Source organism: Tupaia chinensis, unplaced genomic scaffold (assembly GCF_000334495.1).
Source record: "Tupaia chinensis unplaced genomic scaffold, TupChi_1.0 Scaffold146140_1, whole genome shotgun sequence".
In the NCBI taxonomy this organism is placed as follows: domain Eukaryota; kingdom Metazoa; phylum Chordata; class Mammalia; order Scandentia; family Tupaiidae; genus Tupaia; species Tupaia belangeri.
This window is the reverse complement of record NW_006205995.1, coordinates 3,843,501-3,859,553: the sequence shown is the minus strand read 5'-3', so window position 1 is coordinate 3,859,553 and position 16,053 is coordinate 3,843,501. Positions and strand designations below refer to the sequence as shown.

Sequence of the window (16,053 nt, the reverse complement as noted above, 5' to 3'; positions counted from 1 at the left end):
GTGCATGTTTAACTAATCAGTGAGTGTCACACAAGCATGTTTAATTCCAAACACATGAACCCAGTATGCATTGTAAAGCAATGGTGGGCAATCTGGAAAGGTTAAAGAGAAAAAAAAAGAAGAAAAAACCAACAATTTAAAGTTCAATCTGGTAGTTAAAATAGTATCTATCAAATTCTAAAATGAAAACTGACCAGTATCTTGGTTTGAACTTGCAGCTACTGGCTAAATACAAAAACTTGCAGTGGGACAAAATACTGAAGCTGGAGGAAGTACAGTCCAAGCTGGGGGTTAGTCTGGAAGAAATGCTGCTGGTCACAGAGGACGCCCTTCACTCCAAGCCTTATAGCCCTGAAGAGATCTGCAGGTGTTTGGAAATTAACCTAGAGGAACTCCGAACTCAAATCCTGAGTCCAAACACTCAAGATGGTGAGTTTGCTGGAGAAAGGAAGGGTGCAGGTCACCCTCCCGCCCTTCACACACAGCTAAAGCTTTCCATCTGCCCCGTGGATTCTTGTGCCGAATGTATAGTTTGGGCATAGTTGGTTGTTTAGTTACTTAGCTTCCTAAATTCATTCATTCATTCATTGACAATTTCCTTGTCTGTTATATCCTGGTGTTCTGGCTAGGCAAAGGTGAATGAGACATGGTTTCTGCCCTCAAGAGGTTTATCTTTTTTCATCTTATTTGTTTTCCTATTCATTTTTGGTTATTATACTGCTTATATTAAAAGATCTAAGGTAGAGCAGTGCTCACAACTGCTGTGGAACAATACTCTGGAACACCAGAAAATTGTCAGTGCTTAGAATGACATTTTTGGCCCACTTTCTATTTGAATCTGCTTTCAGGTAATTTTGTTTTTATACTAACATCAGAAACTGAGATGAGGCCAGGTGAGTAATGTTGGAGACCCAGTTTGGAGCTGTGGAGTGACCATTCTTAGAAGCAAAGTCATTTATTGTGGGAAGTCAGTCCTGGGGGAAAGAGCATCTAGTTAAGATCCAATTGCTCTTTGTGATGGAGTTAAGGAGGCTGAGAGCTTGGCACAAAGATCAGCCTCAGAGCCCCATTTCTGTCCTATTCTGTGCAGTTCTGCAGCTGGTTATTGAATGCTCATTGTGGATTTGCCTGCAAAGTTATGTCTTTAAGGCTGCAACTACTGACAACTTTAAAATGAGATAAGGGAATCACCAAGTGCAGAGATTAGGTTTTGATTTCTGACATTTTCAGATTTAATTTAACTTGATGAACATCGATTGGGTCTCTAGAACTGGGATGAATTAACAGTGGCCTGCCAGCCAAATCAGGCCTGTCATCTGTTTTTGTAAAATGAACCTTTAGTAGAACACAGCCGTATTTTGGCTATGGCTGCTTTTGCACTGCAAGTACAGAGCTGGGTAGTTGTGACAAAGACTAAATAGCCACAAAAGCTAAAATATTTTCTGTCTGGCTCTTTGCACAGAAAGCTTACTGACTCCTACTCCAGAAGGGCAGTAGACCATAGTCTGCCTCCATTCTCTGTGAAAACAGGTACACCTCACGTAAAGGAATAGTCTGGGTAACATAACATGCTAGGACCAATGCTTGGTATTGGAGGTGCTCACAGAGTGATAAGTGTGGTGATGGGGGTGGATGTGCGTCTAGAGAGACCAGAAAAGAAAGAAGTCAAGCTGACTTTAGTAAGGAGATAGCAACTAGCTTTAAGTTAAATAATAAGTAGAAATTTTTTAGGCAGATAAGCAGTCAGAAAGAAATTTAGGCAGATAAAACAGCAGGCATAGAGGATAAGGGTGGGTGAGAGACGATGATGTATATAGGGGTACTACAGGTAAGATAATGTACATGGTATAGAATGATGTATTAAGCTGAGATTACACTAAGATCACCACAGGCCTTGTTAAATACTTTTATAGGTAATGGAGGAGTCAAAACAATGCTTACTGAATGAAGGAATAGGGTAGAACACTGGTTAGAGAGAAATTTCAGGAGAATATGCCTTTTTCCTTTGACCTAAGACATTGTCTGATTTCTTTATGCAAACATGCATTAACTCCTCTGAACTGGATAGTGGCTGGATGCAGGGATACAGAGATAGATAGGACATATTCTCTGCCTTACCACGACTTAGTCTAATAGGACAGAACACCATATAACAACCACAGTGAGCAGTACCTGCCAGAAACTTGCAGGCCCCTCTTTACCAACTGCCCAAACTCCTGGACATTAAATGCCTTTGTGGTCCAGACTTAACTCTTTTCTAGCCTGCCTCCATGCTGAGCCGATGTGTGCCCATGTGGACAGAGGACCTCGGCTGGATGATTTCACTTAGTCATTGGGAGCTTGGTCTTGCCTCTGAGACTTTCATCCTAATCACTACTGCCCTTAGCAGACTGGACTTTCTCCTTTTTCTGCCATTTCTATGTATCTTGAAAGCTAAATATAATTATTTTCTTTTCCCTATACTTCTCAACCCACAACCTGGTCTCTTTTTTGTATCCATGTTCCTTTCTTTCTGTAGCTGTCTTCCCTTCTTGTTTTAGCATTTTTTGGAATAACTTCCTAGAATACCTTGGAAAATACAAAGGATAGTTTGCAAATGATAGGGCATGTATTGCTATACATTGGGTCAGAAAAGTTATGACGTATTTTTCTACGTTTTTCTATGCAAAAATACTTCATGACTTTTCTGATGACCCAATATGTTTAAGTTTTTCTCCTGAAGAATAATGACTTCATTGTTTTTCTAAAAATGGTGCTTGCCTCATCTTACCTCTTTATCTAAAATAACTACTGTCTTACTTGCACAACTTTACGTAATTTACTTATGTTTTGTTTGCACTCCTTAAATCTGTGTTGAATGAGTCCATTTTGTAATTATATTATCCTCAAAGGGTCCCCTGTTTTCTTTCAAAATAAAAAAGTTTAAAAAAGCTTACGAACATAAATTAGTCTGTGGGATTCTGGAGTATCCTAGATCAATGTTGCTTGATTTGCTTTTCTGAATCTAGCCATCCAGCCCTGACTAAATTTTCAGCTGAATTCTCTTGGTACCCAACTTTAATTTTAGGAATCAAAAGTTTAAATCTCTTTGGCTTGGTGTTTCTGTGTTTGCGCTTGGTCTAACACCTTAAGCAAATGTTCCTCTTAACTGTTTAGAATATGATTCTTATTGAATTTAGATTCTTATTGAATGTAGCACTGTACTTAGACTGTACTAACAGAGACAGAAATGACAAGTGTTCCTAGCAGAGAACTCTAGAGGGTGCCACCACCCCTTTACTCCAGGTGCCTATACTTTTTTTTGGAGAGGTTTTTGCTGTAGGGAGCGTGCACTCACCAGACAGACAGAGACAGAAAGTGAGAAATCACCCTCCCCAGGCCATGCTGCAGTCCCTTTTCCTCCATTCTCCTCTTGGGATCTTGGGGGCACATACACACGCCCGGCATGAGTTTAAGTCACTGGGCCCGGGACTCAGACTGCGGTCGACTACATGGGAGTCCAGCGACATAGCCATTAATCCAACTGCTGGTCCCCAGGTGCCTACTTAAAGAATCTTACTCTGTTGCCTCCATGGTCTGTGGGCTCTTGAGGGCTTAGTTTTGACTTGAGCTAATTTTCCCAGTATGGAAATCCATGCCTTTCTCAAAGGGACATAGGCTCTTTGTGCTCTGTTCCTGTGTGTGTGAGTTGTAAGACACTGACCTTGAGATAACAGGGTAGGGAGAGATGTTTATAATCAAACTGTAGCTAGTAGTTCTACTCAATAGTCAGACTCTCAAAAGCCCAGGGGCAATTGTTATCTTCTCTTTATAAATTTCTAATAATCAGATTTAGAAATGCTCAGAGTCCATTAAAATGAAACACACACAAAGTGAAATCCTCAACTCCTGTAGATGTGTTTATAATGTCTACAAACCATCCCTAGGGAATTGACTCTTAATAGTTTGTTCATTTGCCAGGCCTTGACTGCAGGTAGGGATTGTCTAAATGTGTGGTGGGCTGGATTCCTAGAGGCTCCGGAGCCAGCCTTCATTGGGAGGTGTGCTTCCCAAGGCATAATCCAACAGGGAAAAGTGAGGCTATGGTCAGAGCCAGGCGAGAAAGGCACATGTGTCAAACACAGAAGCGAAGTCGAGGACACACACTGAAGGACAAACAGAGGAATTTCTGAGCAACTAACTGGGAAGTAAGGTAGAGAATGAGTCAGGTGGTTTGGATACTCACTTTAAAAAAGGTTAAATTACCGCAGTCTCCTTTTGGGAGTGCGCAGACTGTGCTCTGGGATGGGGTAGTCTGGCTGCTTAGCTATACTGGGCTGCACTGGACACAGATTTCAGTGCTTAGGTGACTAATTTTGCCTGTGACAGTACGCTGGCCAATCGCTGACTGAGTTGTTTGCATCCTGTGATCTCCAGAGATTGAGTAAATACAGACACTGGCATTGACCACTCTTTGGGAAGGCATCTAGAGTTGATGGAAAGGAAAAATAAAATCCCCAAACTTATTTACTTTATGATTTATATATTACCCCTTACACACATCATCTGATTTGCATCTTTCAACAAGCCTGGAGCGCATGGTTATCTTTATTTCACAGACGAGGAGACTGAGGTGAGTTCCATGGTTTGTCATGACTGCATGCCTGGTACACGCTGGGGCCAGACCCAAATCCTAGTCTCTGTCTTGCCCTACTATTCTTTCTGTCATCACTTTTTTATCTTGGCAAACTTACAAAGTGGTGTTAGCAACCCTGCAACCAAGTAAGGGAGAGGATATCTAATTTAGACTTCGCTTGGCTCTGATTTTTTTCTTTTCTTTTCCTTTTTAGACTAAAGAGAAATGATAAAGATAGGTTTTTTTGTGGATAAAGAGTTTCTTTTTTGGTTATTTCCCCTTCTGGTATTTTGGCGTTAGAAGAAGTAAGACTGCATGCCACTTGGAAGCTTGCTTTATTTAAGGAACAGCTCAGTTTGGCCAAATGTGCTTGAGCTGTCGTGTTATAGAAGAATCATGAAAAGTGTTGTGGAATTTTCACTTATGATAAAATCTGGTTCTCATAGATTATCTCAGTTAAACCTAAGAAGAGTAGTTTATTTTTATCTAATAGAAAAGTACAAAGGTACTTTGCAATATAGAAAGGGTCAGTTGTTCAGTAATTTAAATTTCCAGTGATGTGTTCTCAGATGCTAAGGAAATTGATTTAAACATAGATTATAAGATATCAGGCAGTAAACTCTGTGATCTCAACAGATTCCGTTGTTTTTGTAAGAAATTTAGGAGAAAATTTTTTATAAAAAGCTAAAAGAAATAATAAATTCCAAAGGAAATTATGAGCATTTTAGAACTTACAGAGGTCAGTTGAACAGAAATCCATATTATCTACATGTTGGAGTTCTAATGATAAGGCAGAATAAAACAGATCCTTTAGTTTGGTCTGTTTTTATTTGTACAAGATGAAACAAATTAACAGATTGTTGTGAAATAAAGTATAAAAGAATAAATAACAACTATTTTTGTTGTACTCAAAAGATATTGTGCTGTATGTTGTTTCGGAAGTTGAGTCTGGGGAAAATTTGCTTTCATGTAGGTCTTTTTATCCTTTTTCTTTCTGGCTGTTCTCTTCTTTTGGCCTTTCAGCTTCTGTTGGTTCCTCAGCTGTCTGACCGCCGAGTATGGGTTCATACCAGAAGTAAAGTTTCCTACTGTTTACTAGGAAAAAAATGGGCTGAACTCATTTCTCAGGTAACTCGGGAATAGCGCTTCCTTCCTAGGTCTTCTTTCTCCTTCAGAAATGTGCACGATAAACTGCTAATCATTGGTTTACCTGGCCTCTTCAAATATTTAAGGAACTAGAAGTGATTGTGCACATTCCTTATTAAGTAAGGTTTTGAAGACATAGTCTCTTAGAGATACCCGAAAATGAGTGCTTAAAAAAATATAGGGGTTTATGAACTCACAGCCTGGCTGCTACAAAGTCTGAAGGCATGGGCTGGCATCAGGCTGGCCTCCAGCATGGTTCCGGGAAGCACAGTGGAAAGCAGGCGTGTACAGAGAGGGCATGAGCTGCAAGCATTGCTCTTTTTTTTTTTTGGAGAGGTTTTCGCTATAGGGCACGTGCGCTCGCCAGACAGACAGAGAGACAGAGAGACAGAAAGCGAGACATCACCCCCCAGGGGGGATGGTCACGCCACAATCCCTTCTCCTCCATTCTCCTCTTGGGATCTTGGGCACGCACACACGCCCGGCGTGAGTTTTAAGCCACCAGGTCCGGGACGCGAACCGCGGTCGACTAAGTGGGATTCCAGTGACATAGCCATTATGCTAATTGCTGGTTCCCAGCATTGCTCTTTTATAACAACAAGCTTTCTAGAGAACTAACCCCTTCTCCCAAGAACTAGAACTCTCTGGCTCTCACAAGACATCATTAATGCATTTACAAGAGTGTTGCCTCATAAAGCCAGTACCGCAATCCCCTCACTGGAATGGGAGGCCTCTAGGCCTCCTACCCCCTTCCCAACGTCAAATTTCAAAACAAGATAACATAAACATAACAACATAACATAACATAACATAACATAACATAACATAACATAACATAATGCAACACGAAGCATCTTAACGTTGGTAGGAATGCCCAGGACTGGTGTGTTGGGATCACACCAGTGATGTGTGTTGTGCACTGATTGGAACCCAGACCTCTGCTCGGTAGGCTGCCACTCAGCATCTGCCTCTCATTCCACAAGGCGATGATGGGGGTGGTTCTGGCTCCTGAGGCCAGGAGATGAATGACCATGAGGATAAAGTGCAGTGGCACCAGGTATCCCAGGTAGACCTTTGGAGCATAGAAAACCTGTCTTTCATCATTCTGAATATATTTACTGGCCTATTGCCTTCTACCTTGTTTCCTGACCTTCCAGCTCTCTTCTTCACCCCAGCTGTTTTTGTGGCATTGGTGTCACTGCTCCCTTGGGTTTTTCAGCTCTGTCATCTGGTTCAGCCTTGCTGGTCTCGTTTGCCCCAACCCTGCACTTCCTGGACATCTTGGCCCCAACTGCTTCTTGAGCTCTGGCCTTATTGCCACTGCCATTCATGACTGTCTTAAGGGGAGGGAAAGGAAGAAAAGTTGACAATTTCTAAACTTGTAAGTATATGCTGTAAAGCCTAAGGATATGTCACTCTGTATTCCCTTTGCTTGAATTTATCATGTATCTCTACCTTCTGAGAAGTGAAATGATCCAAGGGTCATCTGTGAACTTATCAGACACTGCTTTGAGTAGAATGAGGCTTCTGCAGATATGAGGACAGCTGGTATCTCTTGCCTACTCTGTCACTCCTCTGCTGGTCTGGAAACATCTTTTACAGGAAAACATCTTCTATAGTTATCATTTATCTAAGAACTCAACATCTTGCCATTCTGTTTTTCTTTTTTAGAAAATTTATTTACCGGGGCCAGCAGATGATGTGGTAGTTAAGGTGTTGGAATTCCCACATGCCCACCACGATTTGATTCCCGAACCTGGTGGCTTGCTTTCTCTCTCTCTCTCTCTCTCTCTCTCTCTCTGTCTGTCTTTCTCTGGCAATACTCATGTAAAAATAAATAAATAAATAAAATAATTCTTTTTAAAAAAGAAAATTTACTTATTTATTTTTATTTTTATTTTTTTCAAGTCCTGTGAAGACAAATTATTTATTTTTAAAGAGAGATTTTTGCTATAGGGCATGTGCACTTGCCAGAGAGACAGAGAAACAGAAAGTGAGAAATCATCCCCTAGTTGGGTTAGCCACACTCCTCCGGTCTCCTCTCAGCACTTTGGGCATGCATGCACACGCACCCAGCGTGAGTCTCAAGTCACCAGGTCTAGGACTCAAACTATGGTCAATTGTGTGAAAGTCCAGCGATGTAACCATCTGCTGGTCCACATATTTTATTTTTTTATTGACAGATGGCATGTGCACTCGCCAGGGAGGGCAGGAAAGAGAGAAAGAGAGAAGGAGAAAGAGCACCCCCCAGTGGAGCATGATGATGATGATGACAATGCTTAAGAAAGAAATCATTTCAAAGTCTCAGTGGCTCTGATTGGTTGAAGTAAGTCACATGGGTGTGATGAACTTCAAAGAGTGGGGAGTTTCACCATGTGAGAAGAGACTATTTGGAAATAGCCATAACGACAACCATACTTTCCTGTGCTGTGTATCTGTGAGATTCATCCCATCAAATCTTGGTGATACCAGTGAGGACCGTTTTACTTTCTCATATAAAAATATTAAGTTGACATTTCTTTTCAGACATCTGGGACAATGAATATTGTTCTTGACCAAATTCCAAGTTAATTTCACTGTGACCTCTTATTTTGCACATTTCTGCCATACCAGCATAAGCTCTTCTTAGTCTTGGTGGCTTGTCACTTTCTTCCCTGTCATGTGGAGTGCATACATTATCTTTTCAGGGACCTGCCATTCTAATATCCTAGGACATTGTCCGGGAAAACAGTTCTTTGTATTTGATATTAGTTGTTCACTTGCTGTACCCTTCTTTCTTTTTTGAAGTACTTAGCTTGAGGTAGAACAAAGTTTCCTAATAAGAACTTCTAAATTTGAAATTGTACACCACAGGACCAGCAGATGGCTTAATGATTATGTCTCTGGACTCCCATGTAGTCAACTGCAGTTTGAGTCCTGGGCCCAGTGGCTTAAATTCACACTAGGCGTATGTGCATGCATGCCCAAAATCCAGGGAGGAGAATGGAGGAGAAGGGATTGTAACATGGCCATCTTCCTGGGGGTGGGTCTTCTCCAGTGGGCACACACACCCTATAGCAAAAATCTCTCTTTAAAAAGAGAGGGAGGGAGGGAGAGAGGGAGAGAGAAAGAAAGAGATTGATTGGTTGATTGATTGATTGATTGATTGTATACCCAGTGTGCCGTTTGTTCCCATGTGAGTAAGCAGAAGTAACTACAGATTGGATCTAATGACTTTTAGCAGGTTATTGCCAAATATCGATAATAATGATAACAGAAGTAATGATCCATTGTATCTGTATAGATGGTATTAATTTTAATCATATGAAATCTTAGTGAATTTTCATTGATATTGTGGGTTTCAGATGAAAATATGACGAATCACCACTCTGTATTGAGGACAGAAACATTGCATAGTTATTTAAAAAAAAATTCTTTTTTTAGAAGTTAGAAGCTGGTCCCTTGTATTGCCTTTAGAAAGGGCTGGCAGGACCAGCAGTTAGCATAATGGCTGTGTCGCTGGACTCCCACATAGTCGACCGCGGTTCGAGTCCCGGACCTGGTGGCTTAAACTCAGGCTGGGTGCGTGTGCGTGCATGCCCAAGATCCCGAGAGGAGAATGGAGGAGAAGGGATTGCGGTGTGGCCATCCCCCCTGGGGGATGATTTCCTGCTTTCTGTCTCTCTGTCTCTCTCTGTCTGTCTGGTGAGTGCACGTGCCCTATAGCAAAAATCTCTCAAAAAAAAGAAAAAAAAAGAAAGGACGGCATGGAAGAAACCACAGAGATTAACACCCTCAGTCCATTAGGACCTTGCTAATGATGAGAAACAGTTATTTGATCAAGGGCCACTGATGGAACAGCAAAAATGACTAGCGACCACCTATACAGGGAAGCAATATAATCTTTTAATGAGAAATTATAAAATATTCCAACGAAAGGGGATGTAAAATTCTACTTAGTTAACACAAGAAATAGCAAGATGTGTGCTTCCTTTCTGTATTTCAGCCTTACAAGGGAGTGACTAAGAAAAAGATCAAAGTCAATAAAGAGTCATATGAACAAATAAAAGAGGAAAAAGAATCTGATAAAGGGGGAGAGACTGATATGTACCTAGAACTTGCTGTGGAGAAGCACGAATACTGAGAAGTCACAAAGAAGCTCACACCTAGGTGTGCTCACTCCCACCTTGACTCCTGGAAAGCCACATAAGCACAGTTGAGTCATGGAGGGCTGTGAAATAGCAGCATCCTCAGTTATCTGTCCAGGATATTGCGAGTTATACTCTGAACACCGTAGAACAGGGACTTCTCACGGGAGGTGTGTGAATGTGAGACATTTTCATCCCTCTAGTACCGTGCTGCCCTGGGAAGTGTGGGTGCAGTGTACATGCGTTGTCCATTAGTATTGCCATGAGGAAAGTCAGAAGAGGGCCATCTTTGCACACAAGTGGTCAGAGCTCCCTCACCCCTTGTTCAGCACCCAGGTAGCCCTTCCTGGTCTGTTCCAGTGCATACCTTCTGAAAGCAAACTCAGGGCAGCAGCCCATATATCTATCAGGTCGTTGGAAAAGTCATGATGTAGTTTTGCATAGAAAAACAGAAAAATATGACTTTTCTGACAACCCAGTAGTTGTGTCTTTTTACATGGCAGAAACACAGATTCACACTTGCTTAAACAGCTGCTGTAATCTGTCAACTACTACCTTTTTATGTTATTTTTTTAGAGAGATTTTTCCTATAGGGCACATGCACTAGTCAAAGAGACAGAGAGAGAGACAAAAAGCAAGAAATCATCCTCCAGGGGGGATGACCATGCCACAATCCATTCTCCTTCAGTCTCCTCTCAGGATTTTGGGCATGCACGGACACATGCCTGTAATGAGTTTCAAACCTCCAGGTCCGGGACTTGAACTGTGGTCAACTACGTGGGAGTCTAGTAATACAACCATTATGCCATCTGCTGGTCCCCAACTACTACCTTTTGATCACACTGAGGAATGAGTAATACAAGCAACAAGAGGATTTCTTTTCCTTTATTCAACAAACATTCAACTGAGGGCTAACTGTTCAAGTACTTATTGTGCTAAGTACTGTGCCTTATCAGTTAGTAAGGCCAACATTTTTTTTTTTTTTTTGAGAGGTTTTTGGGCGCATGCACTCACCAGAAAGACAGAGAGAGATAGAAAGTGAGAAATCGCCCACCAGGGGGGATGGCCAGGCTGCAATCCCTTCTCCTCCATTTTCCTCTCTGGATCTTAGGCATGCACGCACACGCGCCTGGTGTGAGTTTAAGCCACTGGGTCCAGGACTCGAACTGTGGTCGACTACAGGGGAGTCCAGCGACATAGCCATTATACCAACTGCTGGTCTCCAGGCCAACGTAATTCTTTTTTTGGAGAGGTTTTTGCCATAGGGCTCGTGCACTCACCAGAAAGACAGAGAGACAGAGAGACAGAAAACGAGAAATCACCCCCCAGGGTGGATGGCCACACCGCAATCCCTTCTCCTCCATTCTCCTCTCAAGATCTTGGGCATGCACACACACATGCCTGGCATGAGTTTAAGCCACCGGGTCCGGGACTTGAACCACGGTCAGCTACATGGGAGTTCAGCGACATAGCTGTTACGCTAACTGCTGGTCTCCAGGCCAACAAAATTCTTACCCTCACTTAATTTAGCATTTTGTGGGAAGGCAACAATAAAATAATTGCTAAAGTGTTCTGATGGAAATATATTACTTATTTTTCAGATAAGCACTTTTCCTTTGCTTCTCTTTCATTCCTTTTCATTCCCTTCCTTTTTTTTCCCACTGTAATTCAATTAATAGAAGAAAGCTGACAAGAACTTATTCCCTTTTATGTAAAAGTACCAGGAAAGGCCAGCTCCAGGCAAGCGTGACTATTGTTTCCCATAATCCTTCTTTTAGCTCTGCATTGACCAAGACTCCTTCCTAACTCCCTGGGCTCCTTTTCAAATGACTTGAATTTGTCCCCTCCTTTTGCTTTTTCCAAGAACAAAGTATTAAGGAAGTTCTGGGAAGTGGGGGAAAGTAGTTCCCTGGAGAAAGAGCAGGAAACATAAAAATGTGGCTCATCCAAGGAGCACCTTCAGATTCTTCTCTTGCTGATGGGATGGGAGCAAGGGGATGACACTGACTTGGAATCTACTGTACTTAACACATTCTCTTAGGTCCTAAGGAGACTATGAAGATGAAGAGGGCATAGTCCCTTTCCTAAGGCAGTTTAGGATAACTGTAACTGTACACCACCGAGGTGTACAGAGGTGGAAGGTACGGATCCCTCTGACTGTTTGTTCTTAGCTTTATGGAAGAGGTGACATCTGGGCTGGTATGAAAGAGATAGAAAATTGCAGAATCAGTCTGGACAGGCTGCTGCTGCAGGGTCTTGAACTTTCTGAGTTCCTGTTGGACAGGTAGTGTTGGACTCTCAAGGGGAGGGGTGTTGGCACAACCACCCATGAGGTAGGGGAGGATTGGATGCCCAAGGAAACTCTTGCTATGTCTTGATTGATTAGAATTTGAGGCACTTACTTCTTAGACTGTGGAAAGAATGTGATGGATTTTGATACAATAAAATACTCAGGAATACCACAAACAAATTAGTGATTTTGGAAGTTTATTATGGCACCCGTGTACAGGCTGATTAGAAGTAGAGGAAGATCAGTTAGAGGGTAATGTGCTTTTCAGATAAGAATCTGAACTAGAAAGGTTGTGCACAGAGCGAAAAGGCAGGGAGTGAGATGCCCTGTCTGGTCCTATGAATGACCGAGGAGTGGAGTTGTACGCAGGAGCTAAGTGTATTGCCAGAGTGTAGGGTGAGGGGAAGGTGACTATAGTGGGCCAAGGGAAAAGTTTTAAGATCAGTGAAGTAACATTTATTATGGAACAAACAGTGCTGGTTCATGCCACTCTGGTAATCTGAGAAAGGGAAGCTATAAACATGTAGGGTGCTATTACTCTCATTGGACAAAATGGCATTAGGCTGTGGACTTGAAAGTATTTGCAAATGCCTCTTGGAATGTAGTTTTCCATGGATTAATGTGGTTTGTGTTGAAAGTGCATATATATTTTTTTCATTAGTGGTCTTGGTTTTAAAAGCAGGTAGTTAAAGGTCCCCCCCCCTTGAAATGTAAAATGCTAATTTAATTTAGTCTTTGCAGCATGGGAATGGGATACTAATGTGGCTGAAAACAGCAGTTTATTTTTTTGTGGGTTTGACCATTTCAGAAACTTCACATTTATGAAAAATATTATTACTAGGAAAATAAATTTGAAACCACAGTCCAACTTTAATGAGGATTGTATAGTGTTTTTCCATTATACTGCTTAAATACTCCGAAGAGTCTATGCCTCAGAGCAGGGACTTATTATAACTTTGCTGTATAGGAAAACAGAGGACTCCAGAGTGGATTCTGAAGTGGTTTTTCCCATCTACCTCTGAATTGCTGTTCTTGGAAACCACTCTTGGCTTAGCCCGGTGAAGTTTTCTGTTGGGCAGAGAAATTGGCTGGTGGTGTGTGCAGCTACATGGTTGTGCAAAGGCAGCTAAAGCCACAGCTGCTTCAGCCCCTCACCCGAACAGTGGGAAAGTATTCTGGGGTATGAGAGTCTCAGAAAGATTCATTGTCCACTGACATGATAAAGATTTCCCATTTTCTCAGACCAGAATATTCATTTATTTTATTTTGACAAATTATCCTGAGATGAAGTCTTCATCCAAGCTAAATCTGATTTCCAAACTATGTATCACTTTTTTGCTTGTTAACTGAAAAGCAATGCTCTTTATATTCTGTGTTCATCAGCCTTTGTGCAGCTTGGTGATAAGAGGCTACATGGAGAGACTGCATCAGGAACGAGAGCAATGACGGTCCAGCCCGCCCTCACAACGGTCAGACAAGCTCCCAGGATTGCATTCAGTCCTGGGAACTGCTCTTAAAGAGGGGCATACACAGACTGAAGGGCATGTAGAGGAATAAGCAGTGAAGGACGCTTGAGATCTGATCATATGAGGGAAGCCAGGCGGTTAGTCTGCAGGGAGAAGACTCGAAAGCTGATAGTCATGATATTTCATTGCTGCAGCTGGCAAGGGTTAGGTGCCATAGGTTTGACTCCAGCATCTGTGCTCCTTTCTGTCTCAGGAAAATCTCCCCAACTATGTCTTATTCAGAGGGAAGGTCTTGCCTCTGAGCTGAGAGGTAAGATTAGCCTTTTGTTACTTGACACCAGGGTGTGAGCAAAGATACCAGGCTCCTGGTGTCTGGTATGAGTTTCTCTCTGGGCTTTTGAGTCTAGCAGGTACAGGTTAATTGATAAAGTAGCTGGAATCTAGTGTCATATCCAGGCTGCTATGATGGCATGATGTTGGCAGTGCTCCTCCATGCCTGCATCCTTGGCTTCTGGCTGCTTCTTGCCTGCTTTTCTCACATTCTGATAGAGAATCGAAGAATGTAATCCTAAAGCATAGTGGTTACATTGTTGTATTCCCACATGGCCGACCATGGTTTGAATCTTGGACGTGATGGCTTGAAAATCATGCCAAGCAGATGTGTATGCATGCCCAAGATCCTGGGGTGGGAGAGAATGGAGGAGAAGGGATTGCAGTGTGGCCATTCCCCCACCCCCTCGGGGGGGTGATTTTTCACTTTCCCTCTCACTGTGTTTGTTCCTCCCACCCCCCAAAGTGCATGCACCCTAAGGCAAAAATCTCTTCCCCCCCCCCAAAAAAAAGGTTCCTTTTTTCATATACTGTCTGGCATAACTCCTAAAAACCTGTAATGTTTCTTTTTATTTCTAACTGGAATTCTTAACTTGGATCCAAGTAGCTTTATGGAATCTGTGTGTGTGTGTGTGTGTGTGTGTGTGTGTGTAGTATTTTGGATATTTACACACTCATGCGGGAAATAGGATTCATAGCTTTTATTCAGTTCTGAAGAGAGATGATGTGACCCCAAAAAGGCCAAGAACCTTTGTCTGCAACACACAGTGTAAACGCCTTAGCCATACAAGGCCCTCATGATCTGGCCTTGCTTACTGATTCAGTGTTCTCTTTCATTGTGTTCCCCGCTGCTTCTGTTTCTTCCTCTTTGCTTCACGCTCTAGTCATATCCAAACACTGTGAGTTCTCTAAAAGCCCCTCATGGCTCTCAATCTCTACAGCTTTGGTCACGATGTGCTTTCTGCCTGAAGTTTCCAATCCTTTTCTTTGCTCCTTCCCCTGCCTCTTAACTGGCTTGCTGCACACCTACTTGTCTCGGTAGCCTCTCTGATTTTACCTCCTCCGTGAAAGTCATGATCACTGGACCACATCCCCTTGGCCATCTACTTGAGCATTGCCAGCAGCTGGTGTGAGGGCCTTGTCTTTGTGGCCTAAGAGCATTCTCCAAGTTATGGGAGGCAGCCTCCAGTGAAACCCCTGTCTAGGCACATTTTCTGTGAAGTTAACTCCTCTGGGAACCACACTCAAGCAATGAAAATGTCAGTGGGTCACTGCCCCAGCCTTTCTGTCCTCTGTGGACCAATTCAAGACACATTTTGTATACTCCAGAGTGATCCCTACCCAAACCAAGTTGTTCACACTGGTTACCTGTTCATTAAGCCCCTTTTTTGTTTTTTTTTCCCCCTTTCCTGTCTCACTTTCCTTACTCCTTTACCCCTGAGTCCTGGATTCCTGACACCTGATCTGAAGTCTTTATCTTAGACTCTGCTTTCAGGTTTATCTAGGTCAAGACACTCTCTTGATTTTACGCCTCTAATTTAGCCATGAGAAGCTGCTTTAGCTACAAATGCCCTTTACTGTTCCTAGTTGATGATTTCTCTTTAGTAGATTTTTAACTTCTTTAGAGTAAAGAGTTTATTTATTTTTAATCCCTCAGTTTTAAAACTGGCACACAGTGGATCCTCAGCAGTGTGTAAAAGGTATGACATGACAGCTGTCTTCAGAAAGGCCACCTGGGTTTACATATGCCCAGGAAACAGTTCTAAGGTGAACAAACAGAAGTTGCAGAAGGACAAACTAAATGCAGAGCTACCACCACCAATGCACCTAGGGAAGGTGACGTTTGATAGTAGTAGTGGCTCATTACTGGCATGATGACTCACGTGGAGAAGAGGTTTGCCTACTTTTCACTCTCTGCAGAGAATTTCTGTTAGAGTTTTGTGGAACAAGGGCCACACACAGATGCCTACCGGGAACAGGCAGGCAGGAAAACCAGAGGCAGGCTCAACTTCAGACAGTCAGGAGCAGTGGGAACTGTGTGGAGTGAGATGTGCGTGCCGTCTCAGCTCCAACCGTTGC

At 42.5% G+C, this 16,053-nt stretch overlaps 1 protein-coding gene across 4 annotated transcripts in view; it reads left to right on the top strand.

The window, feature by feature from the left end:
- The window catches only part of GALK2 (galactokinase 2), a 147,456-nt gene that overhangs the window by 112,184 nt on the left and 19,219 nt on the right, over positions 1–16,053 (top strand). For all 4 annotated transcript variants that reach the window (XM_006168778.3, XM_006168777.3, XM_014584266.2 and 1 more), the window contains one exon: positions 219–429. In XM_006168778.3, the coding sequence (XP_006168840.1) occupies positions 219–429 (211 nt within the window). The remainder of the gene's footprint in view (positions 1–218; positions 430–16,053) is intronic.